General features: G+C 40.1%; 1 protein-coding gene across 3 annotated transcripts in view; it reads left to right on the top strand.

Annotated features, from left to right (window-relative positions):
- LRP6 (LDL receptor related protein 6) overlaps positions 1 to 18,645 on the top strand; it is a 128,357-nt gene that overhangs the window by 70,316 nt on the left and 39,396 nt on the right. For all 3 annotated transcript variants that reach the window (XM_056339622.1, XM_056339623.1, XM_056339621.1), the window contains exons 6-7: positions 3,798 to 4,194; positions 4,708 to 4,879. In XM_056339622.1, the coding sequence (XP_056195597.1) occupies positions 3,798 to 4,194; positions 4,708 to 4,879 (569 nt within the window). The remainder of the gene's footprint in view (positions 1 to 3,797; positions 4,195 to 4,707; positions 4,880 to 18,645) is intronic.

Raw genomic sequence — 18,645 nt, 5'->3', positions numbered from 1 at the left:
AATAAGAGTCTGGAGTAAAGCTTTTATGTCCATATTTAGACATCTTAAGTAAGGCACTTGATTTCAGAAAAACTGCTAACTATCCTGCATACTCCATGACTTGAGGCAGTGCTAGAAAGAATCTTGAGCTTGGTCCCCAATGTGAATGTTTTGGGAGGGTTTTTGGGGGTTTTTTTGTTTGTGTTTTTTTTTTTTTTTAAAGTAGATTATGGGTTGCTAAGATCACTTAGGATTATGTGGGAGATGAGCATGGAAAGTAGACAGAGGGACTTGACTTTAACTGTGGGACAGCTGTATGCTTACTCTGCCTGCAAGTGTTTGTGTGGGAGCTCTGGTTTGAAGGCTGTGAGCGCACACCCCAGCATACCTGGTGGTCTGTGCTGTCAAACCCAGCACTGTATTTGAGATGTACTTGTGTCTACAGACATGCTTGTTGGGTGCAGTAGAGATCACCAGTACAGAGTAGCCAACAAGGAGGGCAGTAAGCTCTGCTCCAGGTCTCCTGCGTGTTCATCTAGGCCACTTCATCCTTGTATGTGCAGTGTGAGGTGTCTAGAGGAAAACAGCTTCAGGTCTGCATATGTGTGCTGAGGTCAGAGCTCTGGTTGCAGCCTTGATGCACCTTTTGAAAGCATTTGAGCCGTTTGAGGTGTTTTATACGTTTGTGGCTTGTTCCAGTCTGCCAGTAAGTGCTGATAAACTGAAAAGAACAAAAAGTTATGCTGGCATGCACCCTGCATTGTCTTTTCCTGCCTTTTCATTCTTTTTTTTGAAATCTGTTTCCATACCCATGGTGTTCTCCATCATGCTCATTATTACAGGCATACTTCTTCCTGGAGAGGCAGACTGAAGAAGTCCGGAGATTCTGCAGTCACATGCTAGCTTTTGCATAACTGGTCTTTAGTTCAGTTAGAAGTGAATAAAATTGATTCTGTTATGTCCTGGCAACCTTGAGTATCTTGAGCCATTTTCTGACTGGGTGATGATCAGTGCCTAGCCAGGTAAACTTTGTACAGCTGATATTTGCCACAAGTACAAATTGTTTATTTCAGTTTTGAGACCACCTTCTTTACTTGACTGCCATCAAGGTGGTAATGGGATCAGTCCATAAATGTGCTCAGCTCTTGCATTTGCAATTTTTGCTGTTGTCTGAAGACATCCAGAGTGATCTTTCGATCAGCCTCCCTTGAGGTGAGATGCTTCTCTGCTGCTCAGTTTATTTTTCCTGAACAGAATGACTGGTGACCTAATTAAGCAGCTGAGGTGTGGGTTTGCAAATGGGTTGCTAATAGCTCTAAAGTAAGCTTTAAACTTTTGTTGCTTGGTTGGAGGGGTGAGGGTGGGGTTTGACTGGGAGCTGGATTTTTAGCCAGGGCCCCAGATCAAGACCATGAAGTTCTTAGCTCAGGGATCCAGAGTGCAGCATGGGTTAGCTGAAAACCAGGCATTTTCCCAATGCCAAATTAAAGCTTCAACACAGTGGGTTATTTGACTAAACAACAGTATTGCAGCCTGAAAGCAGGATACTGAAGCTGTTGAAATGGATTGTCTTTGAGAAGAATTGGAAGGTCAATTGGTCAGCTTTAAGCCTGAGTTTCAGCAAAGGTATGGTTCTACTCAGTTGAGTCTTTCTGGGGACCTGGCATTGGTTCTTCAAAATGACTGTCAACTTAAGCTAAAGCACACAAATTATTTTTAAATTATGCCTTACACTTTTTGTGTATATGGTAGACTATATATAGCTTTCTAACTGTACAGAAATCTGAGGTTAGTGCATTTACTGAACCTCAGTTTTACTAGATAATGCAAAGAAGATATAATTGGGCTTTTAAATATGATTTTCATAGTTTTGTTTAAAAGATTAAGTTGGATAAAAGACTGAAGTTGCTAAGAAAGAAAAGACTAGATGTTTCTTTCTTGAACCTAAATTTTTGGGATTAGTTATGTATTAATACTTTAGGTGACCATAATGCAGCTGAATGCTTGGATCTTATTGCTCGGTTGTTTGATATACTTAGCAGCAATAAATACAGATATACATGTAGACTGTCGTGACAAGATCAGTTGCTTCCATAATTATAAAAAATTCTTACTAACATGCCTGTTTTGCATTTACTATGTCACAAGCTCTACATGATTTTGAAGGATGCATAGACATGTAATTAGAGGTTCCACCTTCCTGATATTAATGCGTAAGACTTATTCACTAGAAGAACAATTGACTTGTGTGTACTTTTGTTTCTGAATACAAGGTGTTTTAGGACAGAAGATCCCGAAGCTGATCTTAACCCACTCTGGACTGCCAATCTGGAGCAGTAGTAAAAATGTTATGAACCTCAGTTGTTGAAAGGTGCTGTTTCTTGCAGCACTGTGAAAGAGTCTTAGCGGTTTTTAATGTGCTAAACTTCCTGAAAATTAAGCAATGGTTGCTTTGGCATCTCTCCGAAGTTTGGCATGTAGTGAGGTCTCATCTAGCACCAATGACAATTACTGACTTCTTTTAAAAAAAAGAAATTTGGCATAAGGCACCAAAATTCTTTTTTCATCAGCAACATGCTTGCTGTAGTTGATGCTCTTTCAGCCTTCTAGCCCTTTTTTATACCTCTATAAGATCAAGACATGGGCAGAATGTGGCTTGGCAGTGTTTTTTTCACTGTGATGCTGATGCATTTATTTTCATAAACCTTCCTCCCCCCCTGTTGCATCTGTCCTCATGCCTACATCAGTCCCTGACAAACCCTTTCCCCTCACTGTTTGAGGAAAGCCATTGCAACACACTTTTCCTGCATTTAGGATGCACACATTTTTTACCTTGGTTCGAGTTTCCCTGAGACCTGAGCTGCTCTTAGTTCTCTGAGACTCCAAACTGATAAGCCAGTTTAATTGGAGTGGGGCATGGTGGTTGTCTATCCTTCATTACATTGAAATCTAGTAGCATAGAATAGAAAATGAAATGCGAATTAATTAGAATAGACAATAAATACATCTGTCATTGATCAGAAGCTCAGCTCGTGTACCATTTAACAATTTGTGTTGCCCTGTGTGAAAATGTCTTCTGCAATGCAAGCTGATCTCAGATATATACTGTGATTCTGACTTTTGACCCAAAAGCCAGCAAGGCTTTTGTACATTTTGGCTCAAAGTGACTTTGTAAGACGCACTGTTACCTATCTTCATGTTTTCAATAAGCTTGTTCTCAACAAATACAGGAGAAGCTGACAGCCCTCCTACTCCACAGAGTTGTGGAACTGTCAGTTCCCAAATCTGATGCCTCCGGTAAGAGTCTCTCAGAGGAGATATACTTGTGGCATCCGATGTTACATTTTTTTCTGCTTCTAAGGGTGTTGTTGAAACACGCAGCTTGTTTGTCATGATTGTCCCCTATACCAACAAGAGCAAACAGTCAGTAAATTATTTATATAATTAATTTTTCATCTAAGAGGCTGCAGGCCATCTGTTGATTTGCATAAAATAGCAGCATAGTTATTGCATATCTATTTCAGTACCTTTGGAGGGGATTATATGGATAGAAAACATGTCCAACATAATACATTTTGGACAAGGAAACAATCACTGATTTTTCTCTATAAACAATCTGACTTGTTCTGCAGAACAGTAACGCCACATTTGAAGCCTTTGAGTGGAATTCTTTGCTGGTGCCCATCAATTCGGTTAGGTCCTGTGAAATCAAGGTAGCTAGACTAGCTTGTACCAAATGGTACAAAATCAGGTTCACTATTTACAGGCTTACTGCACAGTGTTGGTAAGATGGTTTTGGTTTTGCCTTGTTCATGCAGGTGCCACTGAGCTGCTGCTTCTAGCCCGCCGGACAGACCTGAGGCGAATTTCCTTAGACACCCCAGATTTTACAGACATTGTTTTGCCACTGGAGGACATCCGTCACGCCATCGCCATTGACTTTGATCCTCTGGAAGGATACATCTATTGGACCGATGACGAAGTTAGGGCCATCCGCCGCTCGTTCATTGATGGGTCAGGTAGTCAGTTTGTTGTCACAGCCCAGATCGCACATCCTGATGGCATTGCTGTGGACTGGGTTGCCCGAAATCTGTATTGGACTGACACTGGCACAGACCGTATTGAAGTTACAAGGCTTAATGGGACCATGAGAAAAATCTTGGTATCAGAAGACCTGGAAGAACCCAGAGCTATTGTGCTGGATCCCATGGTTGGGTGAGGAGCTGTTTGTGAGCATTTTTCTAAATGAGTCGTGTAAAGGAGATACCTCTGTCTACCTGTATGCAAATAATGGGATGCAATGATAAACTTCTGAGCCTTCAAAATGATAATACTGGGATTCTTTGAAAGTTAAGGCTGTGAGGCACAGGGACTACTGCTCTACTTTAACCACCTGGGTGGTCATCTTATGTGTCTGTATGATTTTATTCTCCTGTTTAAAAATATTTTTGGGGATGGTGTGAATCTCTTTATTCTAGCTAATAGCACTGGTTCTGTTGTCTTGCTGGGCAGGCTGATACAGGAGTTCTGTGTAAAGGGACAGGGGTTTACATGTCTGTGCTTTCTGCGTGGTTTGGGCATCCTTACTTGGGTAAGGAAATATATTTGGCTTAGAAATGTACTTTCCTGTGTGCGATGTAGCTTGGGGGAACAGCAGTGCAGAAGAAGCTATGTGAATATTGAAAGTTTGGTTTAATAAGAGTTCTTAAGGTTATGTTTCCTTTGCAGGTACATGTACTGGACTGACTGGGGAGAAATCCCAAAGATCGAGAGGGCAGCATTAGATGGCTCAGACAGAATTGTGCTTGTGAACACCTCGCTTGGCTGGCCAAATGGACTGGCATTGGATTATGCAGAAAGCAAAATATACTGGGGAGATGCCAAAACAGACAAAATAGAGGTTTGTAATTGCACGTGCATTTTTAATTCTGTGGAGTCATAGAATGTAGTTACTCTGCTTTTCTAGGTGTTCAAATTCTGATTAGCCTAACAGGGCAATGGGGTAATGTTTGATTTGTGCTTTAAGAAACAATTCAGTTTCTTCTCTGTCTTTGGGCAAATTACTTGCTACTCTTCCCTCATTTTTCTGTGCGTAAAATGGAAATTATATCCGTGTGGTAGATTCCTCTTTTTAAGAACATATGATAAGGATTTGTTAAATAAGTCAATTCTTAGGTCATCAGGTAAAAAAGTTTTTAATGGGAGTAATGTCTGTATGTTAAGAAAATTGATCTCTCATTCTTTACACTGCTCAGGTTAGATGCTATTTTAAACACATTTTAAAGAACTAAAATATAATTATTTGTACTCCACTCCCACAAATCCCCTGTACTTTGCATCTCTCTCATTTTATTAGGATTCCAGTGAGGGGACAGATTTTGTTTTCTTTACAATATGTTCTGCTGAAGTTTCTAAATTGGCAGGGGGAACCATTTTTCTTTTCTCCCACAATGAAATTCTTGTGTTTGTTTTTATATAATATTTAGGGAACAAATATGACTTTTATTATCTTTTTGACAGTCTTTGGGAAAATAGTATTGCTTAGTATTTGTTCAGTTTATTATCAAAAGGCAGAAGTTTTATCTGGAAGCAGGAGACTTGGCTACTACCTGGTGCCATAGTAGCACCATCTACCTTTGCTGCTATATCCTGGTAGATTTACCTTTCTTTTGATGAATTATAGCTTTCCTTAGTGATTCCTTACCATTGCAAATAATTTTCAGCACTTATCATATTAGATACAATATCTTCTTTAGCATATGAAATACTTTTATTTATTTATAACTTCGAACAAGTCAACGTGAAGTCATAATCTTGCGCTGGAAGGTCACATAACTGTTCTCCTTCAGAGTCAAAGTAACTCCAGTCCTGCAAAGTGAGTTGCTTTGAAGCACTCCTTGGGAGAGCCCCAGGGAGCACAGTCTTCTTTGTCCTGAAAACAAGATTTATAGTCTGTAATTCATCTAACATTATACCAGCTCTGAGAAAAGAGGGGAGAAAGAGTCTTAGCTATGCTGAGTTTTATTTGTAACAGATTGAGCACTTCAGCCCTGATGCTGTCTTGGAGTTGAATGTATTTTGCAAAAGGAAAGTTAGGCATTCTCCACTCTAGTGCTTGCCAGAACATTGAGATTTTTTTCATGTGATTCAGTGTTGCTCAGACCGTGGTCCCGTATTCATTAAAAATTATTCTGTTCAGTGCTGGATCAGTTTGTGGTAGAAATTTTCATCTAGATCAGGCATGAGCTCACTGCCGCATTTCTGTCAGACTGGCTAGAACACATGATATAATGCTTATGCCAACATAACAGTTCTGTGGCAGGACAGAAGATATCTGATCTGGCACAAAGTCTGCTGGGACAATTTCCATTTCATTGTTTTTAAACCAATGTGAGCTAGCAGAATGGGTTAGTTCCAGGTTGTCATGTAATGTCTAAGCAGGGCATCAGAGAAGATTTATCTTAAGGTTTCAGAATTGCTAGTTATTTTTTTTCCTGTGAGGCTGCAAGTGCTATGACTTTACTGCTGTTGCTTTTTATAAAAAGTTAACATTTGTTAACTTTTAGCAATGTGCAGAAATTCTTGAAAAAGCCTGGCTAGACCCTTTAAAGCAGCAGAGAAGACATTCTCCCACAGATTTTCTTTGGGGTTTTTTGATTTTAGTTTTGCTTGCTTGAGGATTTGGGGTGGGTTTTTTTTGTTGTGTGTTTTTGTTTGGTTTTTTTTATTGCAGAAGGTGTTAATTTAGGGGTATGTGGCAGAGATCTATAAAATCAAGAAAATTATAAGGTGACCAGGACTTTCCCACTCCGCGCCCCCCCCCCCCCCCCACCCACCTTTTTGATAGAAGAAATTGGCATTCATAAATAATACTGGCAGGTGGTGGGTGCAGACAAACAAAAGCAGATGGTTTTTCAAACAGTGTGTGGTAAGTTGTGGATGTTAAAAGTTTACATGTGTTACTGGGAGGACTGGGTAAGTCTGTGGGTAAATCTAAGGGAATTCCGCTGCAGTTTACTAGAAAACAGAATTGCCTTCTGAACCACAAATCACTGAACTATAAATTGCTGTAGAATGAAAGAGTCTTCTTGCAAAGTTTCAGTATGCATTTGCTTTATTATGCTGTTCTGTACGTGTAAATTCTGATTACGCTCTGAGACTGGATACTGGGATGTGTGGGCCTTTGGATGGAACCTGTACAGCCTCTCTTTTTCCTGTGTTGACGCCACTCTTTTCCTTGAAGCTCTGGGGAGTCATTATTCTGTTGGCTTGTTGCATTAGCTTTAGGAAAAACTTCATGTTCTTCCTTAAATATAATATTGCTACTTCCTAACTGCACTTCAGAAATGGGTTTAAAATCGATGACCTCTGAGAGTGATAGATCGGAGTGTGACTTCAATACAGATTCTGTAATTAATAAAACATGGAAGGGCTCTATAGAATGAAGAGGGGGTGTTCATGCAAGAGAATGGTTCAGTCTAAAGTAGATTTAAAAAATATGGTTTTTTTCCCCTTTAACGTGCTAAGTAATGCAACTGTAGTGGTGAGTTTCTTTACTTAGGAATCTTAGTGAATTTTCCCTAGGATCTTGTGTGGCCTCTCTGTAACCTTTTTTGAGAGATTGACTTTGTTATGGTAGGCTGCAGAAATCTCAGGCTGCAATGACGCTATCTAAATCTATGATAGCTAAAATGTTACTAGCATTTCAAGTCTTGCCTTTTCCTCCTGCTGCCTTTCTCTCCTATGGCAACCATGAATCCTGAGGAGATTTGTTACACTTTCCCTGCCCTTCCCATCCATTTTTTATATCAGTTTAGTAGAAGATGTTTTGACCTTCAGTAAATGTTTCAAACTTACATTTGGAGAAAGGACACTGGAGGAGATGCAACAAAGAGAATATTTGTGACAGGATCAAAATACGAAACTTGGAATTGGACATGAAGACATCAGAATAGATGCCTGGTCCCTGCTTTGCTCATATGTGCATATATTTGGGAGTGGGGGTAAAAGCAGGAGAAACACGTTGGTGTACTTGCACTCTATTGCCTTTAAGTATTGCCTTTTCATACATGATTTTACATGCATTGTGCTTTTTTCTTCCCCCCTCTTCGCCATATATGGTATTCCTCAGAACCATTATTTAATTGTAGCGCTACCAAAATGAATTTCTTGCAAGCTATGTTTCTAGTTTGTTTGTGCTACATATGAGCTTTTATTATTTATTTTTTACATACTGATTCATGCTGTACTGTTCTGGAGCCCCCAGACGATAATAAAGCATCAGCAGGGGTTAATAGAGACTGGTAGGGGGTACAGCAGGGAGCTTTTGTTCCCATTTTATCTGGCAGCCTGCAGCAGGCAGAAGCAGGCTGTGGCTCAACAGCTTCGTCATTTATCTCGGTCAGGTTTCACTGCTGATAAACTTCTATTGAAATGGATGGCTGCTATTGTGCTTACCAGTAGGGAAGATTTCTCATTGACTTGCTACAGGTTTAAAGCATTTTCCTGCCGTGCTATGAGGTTAAAAATGTATGATCTGCTCTGTTGAATTGGTCTTATGTTTTCCTGCTCAAGTGAATATTTGTCTTCTGAGCACGTACGCTACCTGTTTTAAGGCATAGGTTGGATTTAAAATGGTCAGCAAAGCTTGTATTGATAAAACAGTTATAAAAGGCTGTGTGCATGTGTGGCTGTGCGCTACGAGGAAATGATGGTGATATGGCTGATTTCTCACAATTCTTCAGTCTTCGCTTCATTTTCCTTTATTCATCTTTCCTGTTCTCCATCCTTGGAGCCAGAGATGACACCCACTTACACCTACTAGTGGTGAGTTTAAAGAAAGAACTCTGCCTCCTATACGGATCCAACCATTATCCAGTGATTTTTAAGTGCAGCTCTAACTTGAAGTGTTTCTGCATTCCCAAATCTGTTAGCTGTGCCTGGCATTACTGTCTGTAATCCTCACGATTAATATGGAAAGACTTATTATATCCTGCTGTTTTTCAGCATAAGTACACGCAAGTCTACAGAACCCAGCCTTGTCAGACAACAGAAAGCGGATGCTGCTAAGACTTTTTTGAGCACAAAAGTCTTGAACAGAGAGGACCTTTCTGTCTTTGACCTAGGAGCTAATAGCTTGGCATCTAGAGAATGCTCTAATTCATATTCTAATCCTGAAATTGCAGGGCTATGTTTTCCTCTGATGACAACTACCTCAATTTTACTGCCACCCTAATAAGGAAATTTTGTTTTCTAAGCATTCACCATTTATTTTCTGACTGAGAAATTTTGTCTCACAGCATTTAGTCTTTGTATTGTGAAACACTGATGACTTGTAAGCCTGATTACTGATCATACCCCATCGACCCTACTTTGTAGTAGAGGTTTGAAAATTGAGAAGAAGAAACTATTGAATTCCTAGCAGTTGAACACAGCTGCTTTTGTGTACTTGCATAAGGCTTTTGCAGGTATGAGAAGTAAGGTAGCTGAAACAAATACTTGAAGTTGCTTTGCTGTTTAATTTTGGCTACATTTCTTTGTCCACCTGGTTTGGATGGTTGTGGTACTTGGGAACATCATTCAGTAAAGAACAGCAAGTAGGTGCTGGAGAGAGTAGGGGCAGATCCCTCTACTCTCTGTCCCAGATCCAAACATTTCAAGTGTACTTTGTCGGAGGATTCCCAGCTGTTTCTGAATGCATACTAGGTCTGCATTAAGAAACATGATAAATTTTTGCAATTAGTAGTGGAGTAAGGACTTATTTAAAAAACAAAAATTAGTTTATACTTTGTATTACTTCCATTTGGGAGGTTTCTCTTGAACTTGTGAATAAACTTTGGGAAGAATTAAATTTCATGATGCAGACCAAGATAGGAAAACTGCATTACAAAGCAAACAAACGACCGCCACAGACCACATATTAGTAATTTCTCCAGACTGTTGAAGAATTCGGTACAAAAAGAGGAGTGAGTGGCCTTTTACTTGTGGACCCCAAATACTGAGCCAGGACCTCCTGATGTTACTGTTGGGTGTGTGTGTGTGTAAAGATTAAGTTCTGTTTTTGATGGTGCTACAGAGTTGCCACTTAGGCACATACATTTTGTAGCTGTTCAAAGTGGTTTAATGTGGAAGTAAAAAAGAGGAAACATATTTAAAACGTCCATCTCAGCTTCAGTTCAGGAACATTGAAAAGGTCAGCTTTTTATTGCTTTTGATAAGTTGAGAATATCTAACTAAAACTGAAATGTGAAAAGTTTGATTATTGAGACACCCGTTACAAACAGCTTGTGCTGAGTTCTCAGAGAAGTCCTGAGGAGATCTATCAACAGGCTGTCATACTTAATGGAACAGGGAGAGGTTCCCAGCACCTCACAACAGAAAGAGGATACTGAGGGAAGGGTTTGGGTAGATACAGCCAGAACTCTTGTCTGAGTAATCTGACTCGGTGATCTGGATACCAAGCATGGAATTTTTCTTGAGAAGTGCAATTACTGCCTTAAAAATCATGTGATATTACAGAAGACTTCAACATTCAGTTTTAAAATGGTTCTTGTGTCAGGGATTTGAATTTCTTCCTGGAGTCTGTGGGTGGTTTTCATCTAATGAGATGTAGATACCTTCAGCTCACTAAATTGCCTTATAGAAAAGTTAGAAAACAGTACTTTTGCAGTGTGCCTGGCTTTACCTGAAAGTAAATGTTTAGAATCGATTGCATGAGCCCTGCTCTGAAAGCCCCTGTTCTTTTCTGTTAACTCTAAGGAGGAGCCTGGAGCGGCCATGTCAGAGGCAGATGCTCACACTTAAGACACGTTTGAGCAGAAGGTTGCTCTGGCTTCTGTAACCATTCTGTCCATTATTGTTAATAGTAAAAGTTTACCTCTCTGACTTGATTGTTGCTTACATCAGTCAGGCTGCACAGAGACTTTCTATGTTGCGAATTCAGAGGTGCTGCTTACCAGCTTTGCTAACACGAGCAGTCCTGTCTTGCTAATGATAGCTCTGTAAACTTCATGGCTCCTGATGGCCCAGCATGGAGCTTATAGAAGTACATTTGAATCCCACTAGTGTCATACATGCTTCCAAGACTTTCCCCATTGGAGTTTGGAAATGGTGTTTTAATTTAGGCTGTTGTCTCATCTAGAAAGTAGCAAGCCTCTGCTGGCTTACCTAAGGGAAAACACAAAAATTCCTCAAACTAAAACAACCAGAGCTGCCACCTGACCTCACTGAGTCTGACATACTTAGTATATTATGTTTGACGGCAAACTTGACGGGAGTGATGTGAAGAAATATTGAGTGATCTTCTGCATTTCTGATTCGGCTGAGTGCTGTTTGTCAGTCTGCTATAATTCCTTTACTCTCCAGTATTCTGGCTTTGTATTTTCTTCTCCCAAACATAAATGTTTTACTGTACAAAAAAGATTGTACTGGTCTTGGACCTGGGCTTCTTCAGGGGCATTCATGTGACCTTGTAATCCCTCTCAGTAATTATTCAGCTTTCTTTATACAGGTTTTTTGTTTCACTCTGAAAGTTTGTAGTCTTAACCTGAACTTTTTTCTGATGCCATTCGTGATGTTCTAACTTTGCAAAGGTCTGTGAGAAAAGCATTGTAAGAAAATTAATACCTTCTGTTAGGCGGAGGAATACATATGGTGGAAAACTGAGCTTTTGGGCATGCAGAGACCCTTGGAATTGAAGTGATTTAGTGAAGGGAGCATTGAATCAGCTTAATAGCTTACTGGCACCAAAAGTGGAGAAGTATCCCAGAGCCATCCCCCAGCTTTACACTAGCAGAGTTACTCATTGGACTATTCCCTGAACCACTTGGACTTGCAAAAACAGCAGAAGACGTTCCACATCTTTTTCCCTCTAAAAAAAATATTTAAATTATAGTTGCTTATTGGAGGAGTCTGGAAAGCACCAAGTTGGGTAGAGAACAAATTAAAAATAAGTAGTTCCTGGGGTAAGGTACTGGAAGAAAGTACCTTGAGAAAAGGAAGAGGTGAGAACAGAGTGGCGAGCATTAGAAGTTGTGTTGCTGAACTTAGTCTTGTAAAACTGTCTCCCAGACCACTGTGAGGGTTCAGGTTGGTCTCGGCTCGTCTCCTTTGCTTCCTGTGAAGCATATATATGGTTGCTCGTAGGACTTAGTTGACAAAGGGCAAGTTGCAAGATTGCACTAATTAGCTTCCTTTGTACCCCTATAGCCTATGCCCATGTAACAACATCCTGATTGTTGCCGCTCTGGCCTTTGTATTAATATATCAAAATTAATTTCCATAGCCAGGCATCTTTATTCACCTGTTTTACCACTGAATCTTCTTAAAGGAGCCTCTTTTTTTCCTGTGAAGACCTCTCTTCTCATCCTGTTCATTGTTTCGGCTCAATTGTTTCTGTTAGCCTGTTCTTTACAAATGCAGGGGGGGTTTGTGTTGCATGAGATTGCCTAGGAGATGTCACATTTGATTGTTAACAATGGTTATAAACTCCTTTCCCTGCCAGCTTGTCACTTCACCTGACTTGAGCCGTTTCATTGAAACCCCAACCAATTGTTTCTAAAATTAAATTCCATCTCTGAGAAAACAATTCTGCTGTTGGCATCGATTGATCTGTGAGCTGGGAAAGTTGTACTATTGTGAAATAAATGAGCTTATAACAGTGTCTGTACCATGATAGAAAGGGCTATTTATGAAGTTAATCTCTATTCTGTTTTTACATATTTATCTTCACTGCAGTCCTATTAGGAATATTATCCATGCTCAGGAAAAATATATTTTGAATTCTTTGGAAGAATGATTAGAGCTCAAAAGGAAATTGAGGGTGCTGGGGAACTGTAAAATTAGAAATTGGTAATGGCTATTATAAAACAATTAACAGTAAGAAATTGTGGAGTTGGCTGGAGGCATTTGGTTTCTGAGCAAATATAAAGTATTCCAGGTATCCCTTCTGCTGATTTCTCAGGATTTCACTGCAGTGAAGAGATGGTTTCCCATTTCTTATCTAACACATTCCTTAACATTTTGGAATCGAGGGAAAATGCTGCTAACAGTACGTTAATGACAGTGACAGAATTATTTCCTCAAGCTCAGTTTAGAGTCTCGATTGCTTAGTCAAAGAGGGTATAGTTGATCAGGAGTTTATTTTAATTTTTGTAAGGGGAAGAGTAATAAAACTGGAAATTTAGGCAAGGTGTCCCTTTTTTCCCTCTCTTAGAGCTGCTGTTTTATAGTAGATACATGTGTTAATTATATGATGTTACTGCAGCCATAACAATAAAATTATTCTGCTCTGTTCTGTTTGTTACTTAAAGAAGTGAGTTGAAAATACATAGGCCTCAAACCCAGTCTGAAAAAATGCTAATGTAATGTTTAGAAGGTATTCTACCTATCTTTATTTTTGAGAGCTGCTGCCCCAGTTCTTTTTTCCCTTAACCAAATAAATTTAATATTAATGTTCTTTTCCCTTTTTCCAATATAGTAAGATTCATGTACATTTAAGTGGAAGATGAACAGTCATATCCTTGATTAGCAGTGTCGTGAACTGAGTCAGTATGTGTTGCATCAAATAAACAGCACATGTAATATCCCAGGGCTGGAGTGACTAAGCCTAAGCCTTGGATATTCCTAAACTATTTCAGATATAATGCAGGCTTTATTCAAGATCTTCCTCCATGGTATGTTGAAATATCTGGGATATATGTGTTGAATTCAGTGCTTCACAGCTGTCTTACAGTAATATTTCTTTGCAATAATCTTACGCAGATCAGTGTTAATGAGCAAACTCATGACAAATTCACTTTTTTTACCTCATTGTTTTTTAGTTCTATCTGTTCCTAGAATGTGTTAGCATGACCCATGTTGAAACTGTGAAGGTAGTAATGCTTTCTGTTTTTCTGCTGTCTTTCAAACTACTGCAAGAAACCCAGCTTGTCGTTAGCTTGACTCAGGAGTTTAAGGTCTGCTCGGGAAGAGTTTACCTTTTTTGCCATAACACTTCTTTCATATAAATCTGTGCCAAATAGCTGGGAGCAGTTCATGCTATAAGGTAAACCACAGCTATTATCTGAGAGTACATTCAACATATACCAAGGAAACAACAAGATAACATGGTCTGCATTTGTGGGACATGTGACATGCAAAGCGTTATTATTACCAAGTTAGAACATTCTTATTCCTTATCCTTTCAGAAGGAAAATAAATGGTATATTGCATCCTTCCTGTGAGTCGGGGGGGAGAGATGGTTTCCAGCTGTGGTCCATGCTAGAAATTTTGTAGAGCTGTCACAGCAATGGCAGTAGTACTTGAGCAGGTCAATTGAGGTCCCATATATTAAGTGGGGTCTCCTGGCCTCTCTGAGGATCAGTAAGTTGGTGCTGGTAAAGGTGCTGAAGTCCAGGAACCAACAGACGGCCAAAGTCTCTATCACTTGTCCAAAAATTGGCCATCAATTTTAAAAATTGCTGCTTAGATTCAAGTTATTCTTATCTTGTTATGTTTGTATCTGGAATTAGAGCAGTTTATGGATTTTACTGGATGAAGCTGATTTATTTTTTTTGTTGGGGGTGTGTGTGTGTCTGTGAAACAAAGTTCTGGCAACATCTTGGAGTGCAGCTGGGGGCTTTCAGTCCACCATCAGAGGCCTATTCCATTCCTGTAGGTGATCTTCAATTTTTTGCAGATAGAGTTACCAGCTGTTGTTTATGAATTTTCATTGATTATTGACTGCCTCTGATCCAGTCATCCTGAGAGAGAGCTTAGCATGCATGATACTTAACCTGTTCCCTTACTATAACTTTATCCAAAAGAGGACCCAGGAAACTACAGGTCCATTAATCTTACTTTAGTTCCTGGAAAACATCCTCTTAAAACTTGCAAGCCAAATGAAGCAGGTGATTGGGAAAAGCCAACATGGATTTACCAAGGGCAAATCCTGCCAGACTAACCTGATCACCACTTAAAACAAAATGATGTTTTCTGTTGACGTCCGGAGAGCAGTGCGTGGTGTTCGCCTGGACTTTAGCAAAGCATTTGACACAGTTACCCACAGCCTCCTCCTAGACAAACTCTGAAAGATACAGACTGGGTGGGTGGTCTGTGAGATGGGTAGGGAATTAGCTCACAGGCCACACTCAGAGGGTGGTCTCAGTTACTCAGGCTGGCAGCCTGTCACAAGCAGAATCCCCCAGGGATTGACACCGGGCTCCAAACTGTTCACCGTCTTCAAAAATGATCTGATGGGACTAGAAGAACAACCCTCACCAAGTTTGCTGATGATGCTAAACTGGGTGGTGAGGTGGACATGCCAGAGGGGAAGAGCCAACTTCCAGAGAGACCTGAACAGGCTGTAAGAGTGGGCTATCAAGAACTATGTGAAGTTTAACAAAGTGCAAGGTCCTGTGCATGGGATGACATAACCCAAGAGCCCAGTATGGGCTAGGATCTGTGTAGCTGGCGAGCAGCCTTGCTGACAGGGACCTGAGGGTCCTGGCATACAAGAAGCTGAACATGAGTCTGGTGTGCTGCTGCAGCAACAAAAGCAAGTCAGATCCTGGGGTACATCCACAGGGGCATTGCTAGCAGAGATAAAGACATGATCATCCTGCTCTTCTCAGCACTTGTCAGGCCACAGCTAAAGTACAGTGTCGAGCTCTGGTCTTCAAAATTAAAAAAAGATGTAGACAGGCTGGAGGGGACCAGAAGGACTGCCAAGAAGATGATCGAAGGGCTGAAGAACCTGCCCTGTGAGGAAGGACTGAAGGATTTAGGTCTTCTGTCTCTGGAGAATAGAAGGCTCAAGAGGGAACCTCATTGCAGTTTTCCAGTACTTAAAGGCCGGCTATAAGGAAGATGGAGACTACCTTCACAAGGAGCCACATGGAGGGGACAAGGGTGATTGGTATGAGTTGCACTGGGGGAGGTTTCATCTCAATATAAGAAAAATATTTTTATAGTGAGCATTCACTTGAATAACCTCCTGAGGGATGTGGTGGAGTCTCCATTACTGGAAGTTTTCAGGATGTGACTGGACAGGATGCTAGATAATCTCATATAGGTTCTCTTGACCCCAAAAGGTTGGAACAGATGATCTTTTGAGATCACTTCCAACCTGGGCTGGTCTGTGATTCTGTGGTTACAGTGGAAATGAAACTGTGCTCATGAGTTAAGGTGAAAGGTAACGGTTTGCACACTGTCACTCTGCTTATGGCACTAGGTTAATTACAAGTAAATCCTACCAGGTTTGTCTGTCTGTATTGCATTTACAATGGAAAGCATGTTCTTTCTAGACCCTGCATGCTGCTTTCTCCTCCAGGAGTCATCAGTACTGAGACTATCTGGCACCTTATAGAACTGGGCTTTTATGTTTGATACTAAACAAAGTGTGGCCCAATAGGGACAGCCAGTTTATGTTATTAGCATCTCCTCAGTGCTGCAAATGTAAACTAGTGTACATCTGCCTACCCTCTACTGCCACTGGCCTTGCTCCACTAGACCTGAGTGGACAGCTAGTCTGCATAGCTTTGCCAGGGTTCCAGCATGAGCTCTAACTAGAGCTGAACATTATTTTCGCAAATGGGATAGGTAAACCAATCAAATGACAAGTGTAAACTGCCATACATTCAAATCCCAGATTATCAAAAAGGTAAATTTCACTGCATTAGATTGTTTATCACAGTTATTACTGGTATTCAAGAGGGAATTGAATCCAGGGTCTGATGACAGGAAAGACCCTTAGAATACATCACTGTGCAATCCAGTCGGTAACTTTTAAAATAGAAGTAACGCTTCAAAGTAGTTGTTTTATTGTACTTGCTGACCATAAGTACAACATCCTAAAATGTGATCACATTTTCAGCATTAATTCATTTTGAATAAGCCATATTTTCATGAAGCCATAGGTTTGCATTCATTATTGTTCTAGGATAAGCAAAGCCCTTATCCTACACTTATATTACAGGTGGGAGGCGGGATTATCTGGTATTTTTTCTGAGGCCATTTCATTTTTGTACTTTGTTCCTTTTTTTTTTTTTTTTTTTCTTCTCATGGAACCACTCGCTCTTTCAGTAAAGGTAGTGTTTGTGGTTGCATCACATCTGTTTCCTGTTGTAGTCTATATTCTCACTGTGGTTTGCAGTATTCAGAATTGCCTCAGAATGTGAAACCCACACCACATTGTGGTTAAAAGCAGCATAAACCGCTGGAGACATTGCCTCATAGCAGCAGAAGGTGGGTTTCTTATATGGAGGATTCTGTGGGGATAAGCTTCACTGTGATAAGCTGATCCATCTGGGGCTGAAGAAGGGAAATGAATGCATAAAGCAGTATCGGCTGGGACTCTGAATTTCAGTATGTGAAAAGATGATGGTGAAATCCTTGGAAACTGGTTGATCAGTGATTGTTTCTTTTTCCTTTTGCTTAGTATATGTATCATCCCTATATCCCTTGCCAATTTCTTTCTGCCTTTCTGTTTGGTTCTATAGGCTATTGATGAAATTCTATTCAAATCCCCTAAAATGCAGCCAGAGTAAGTGCAGACAACGTGGTTCCATGGAACTATACATATGGTGGTACCCAGCTGCTAGTAGGCAGATGTTTATATTAAGTAATATTTCACAGATGTGCTCAGGTAAGATTGCAGTGGAAGTAGGGTGGCAGGTATGTGTAAGTACTTTGATAGGTGCCTGTTTTGTGTAGGTGACATAAAGTTGTCTTTCAAAATAACAGTATGTCGCAAAATAAAAACCAATTAGAAGCAGATACTTCATCCTTAAGTCCCGTCTTCTCTTTTCCTGACTTTCTTTGAGTGTAAGAGGAAGCTTATTTGAACAGTTCCCCTTTTAAAGTTTGCCAAAGAAAGTTCATCTCACACCATACACTTTCCAGCTAATTCTTTTTGCTGGCAGTTAAGCACTCCCTTAAATATAGAAGTTTCTTCCTTTAAGTACAAGGTAAAAAGTGTAGTATCTGAAGGTATTGCTTTGTGATAGTGAGATTTTAGTGGTTATTGGTTGGCTCACTTAGCAACATACATCCATTATTTGTATCTTTTTGGTCTGCTTAGCAAGCACTAGTTGCCACCGTGTATTAGTTATTTGTCAGCAAAGGTCTTATCTTTATATATATATATATTTATAGAAATGTAAGATGGCTCTGTTATGGTTGGAAAGAGGGTGGTAGACAAAAGGGGATGACCGTTTTTTCTTGGTGGTGGTGATGGTTTCTTGCAGGGATGGTGGGCTCAATGACTAACTCACAGTTTATCTTACAGATGTTAAATCTGTGTCTCTGGTTCTAAAGCTAGCCATTACTCTTGTTTACAAAACAGAGTGCAGGAGACATGCTGCTAAGAATTGAGAGCCAGCAGATGCTGAAATGGAATAGCAGGGCTTGTTTTCAAAAGGAAGTCCAGAAATTAGGCAATTATACTGGGCTCTGAGCCCAGCTAAACAATCAGTGATAGGAAGAGCTATGTTTGGATTTGGTTATCAGTGTAAAGTATGTAAGTTACAACTTTAGGATGGTAAATGTACCATAATGCAAAGTGAAGCTACAAGTACTGCACTTGACTTTCTAAAGGATCTTAGTGAGAATGAAGGGGGGGAAAAAAGCATTTCACTAAGTAATTATCATCTTGTTTTCTTAGTTTTGTGATGCGTGTGCACTAGTACA

The sequence above is a fragment of the Falco biarmicus genome, chromosome 5 (genome assembly GCF_023638135.1).
Source record: "Falco biarmicus isolate bFalBia1 chromosome 5, bFalBia1.pri, whole genome shotgun sequence".
In the NCBI taxonomy this organism is placed as follows: domain Eukaryota; kingdom Metazoa; phylum Chordata; class Aves; order Falconiformes; family Falconidae; genus Falco; species Falco biarmicus.
The sequence above is the reverse complement of the archived record's forward strand: the minus strand, read 5'-3'. Positions and strand labels throughout refer to the sequence as shown.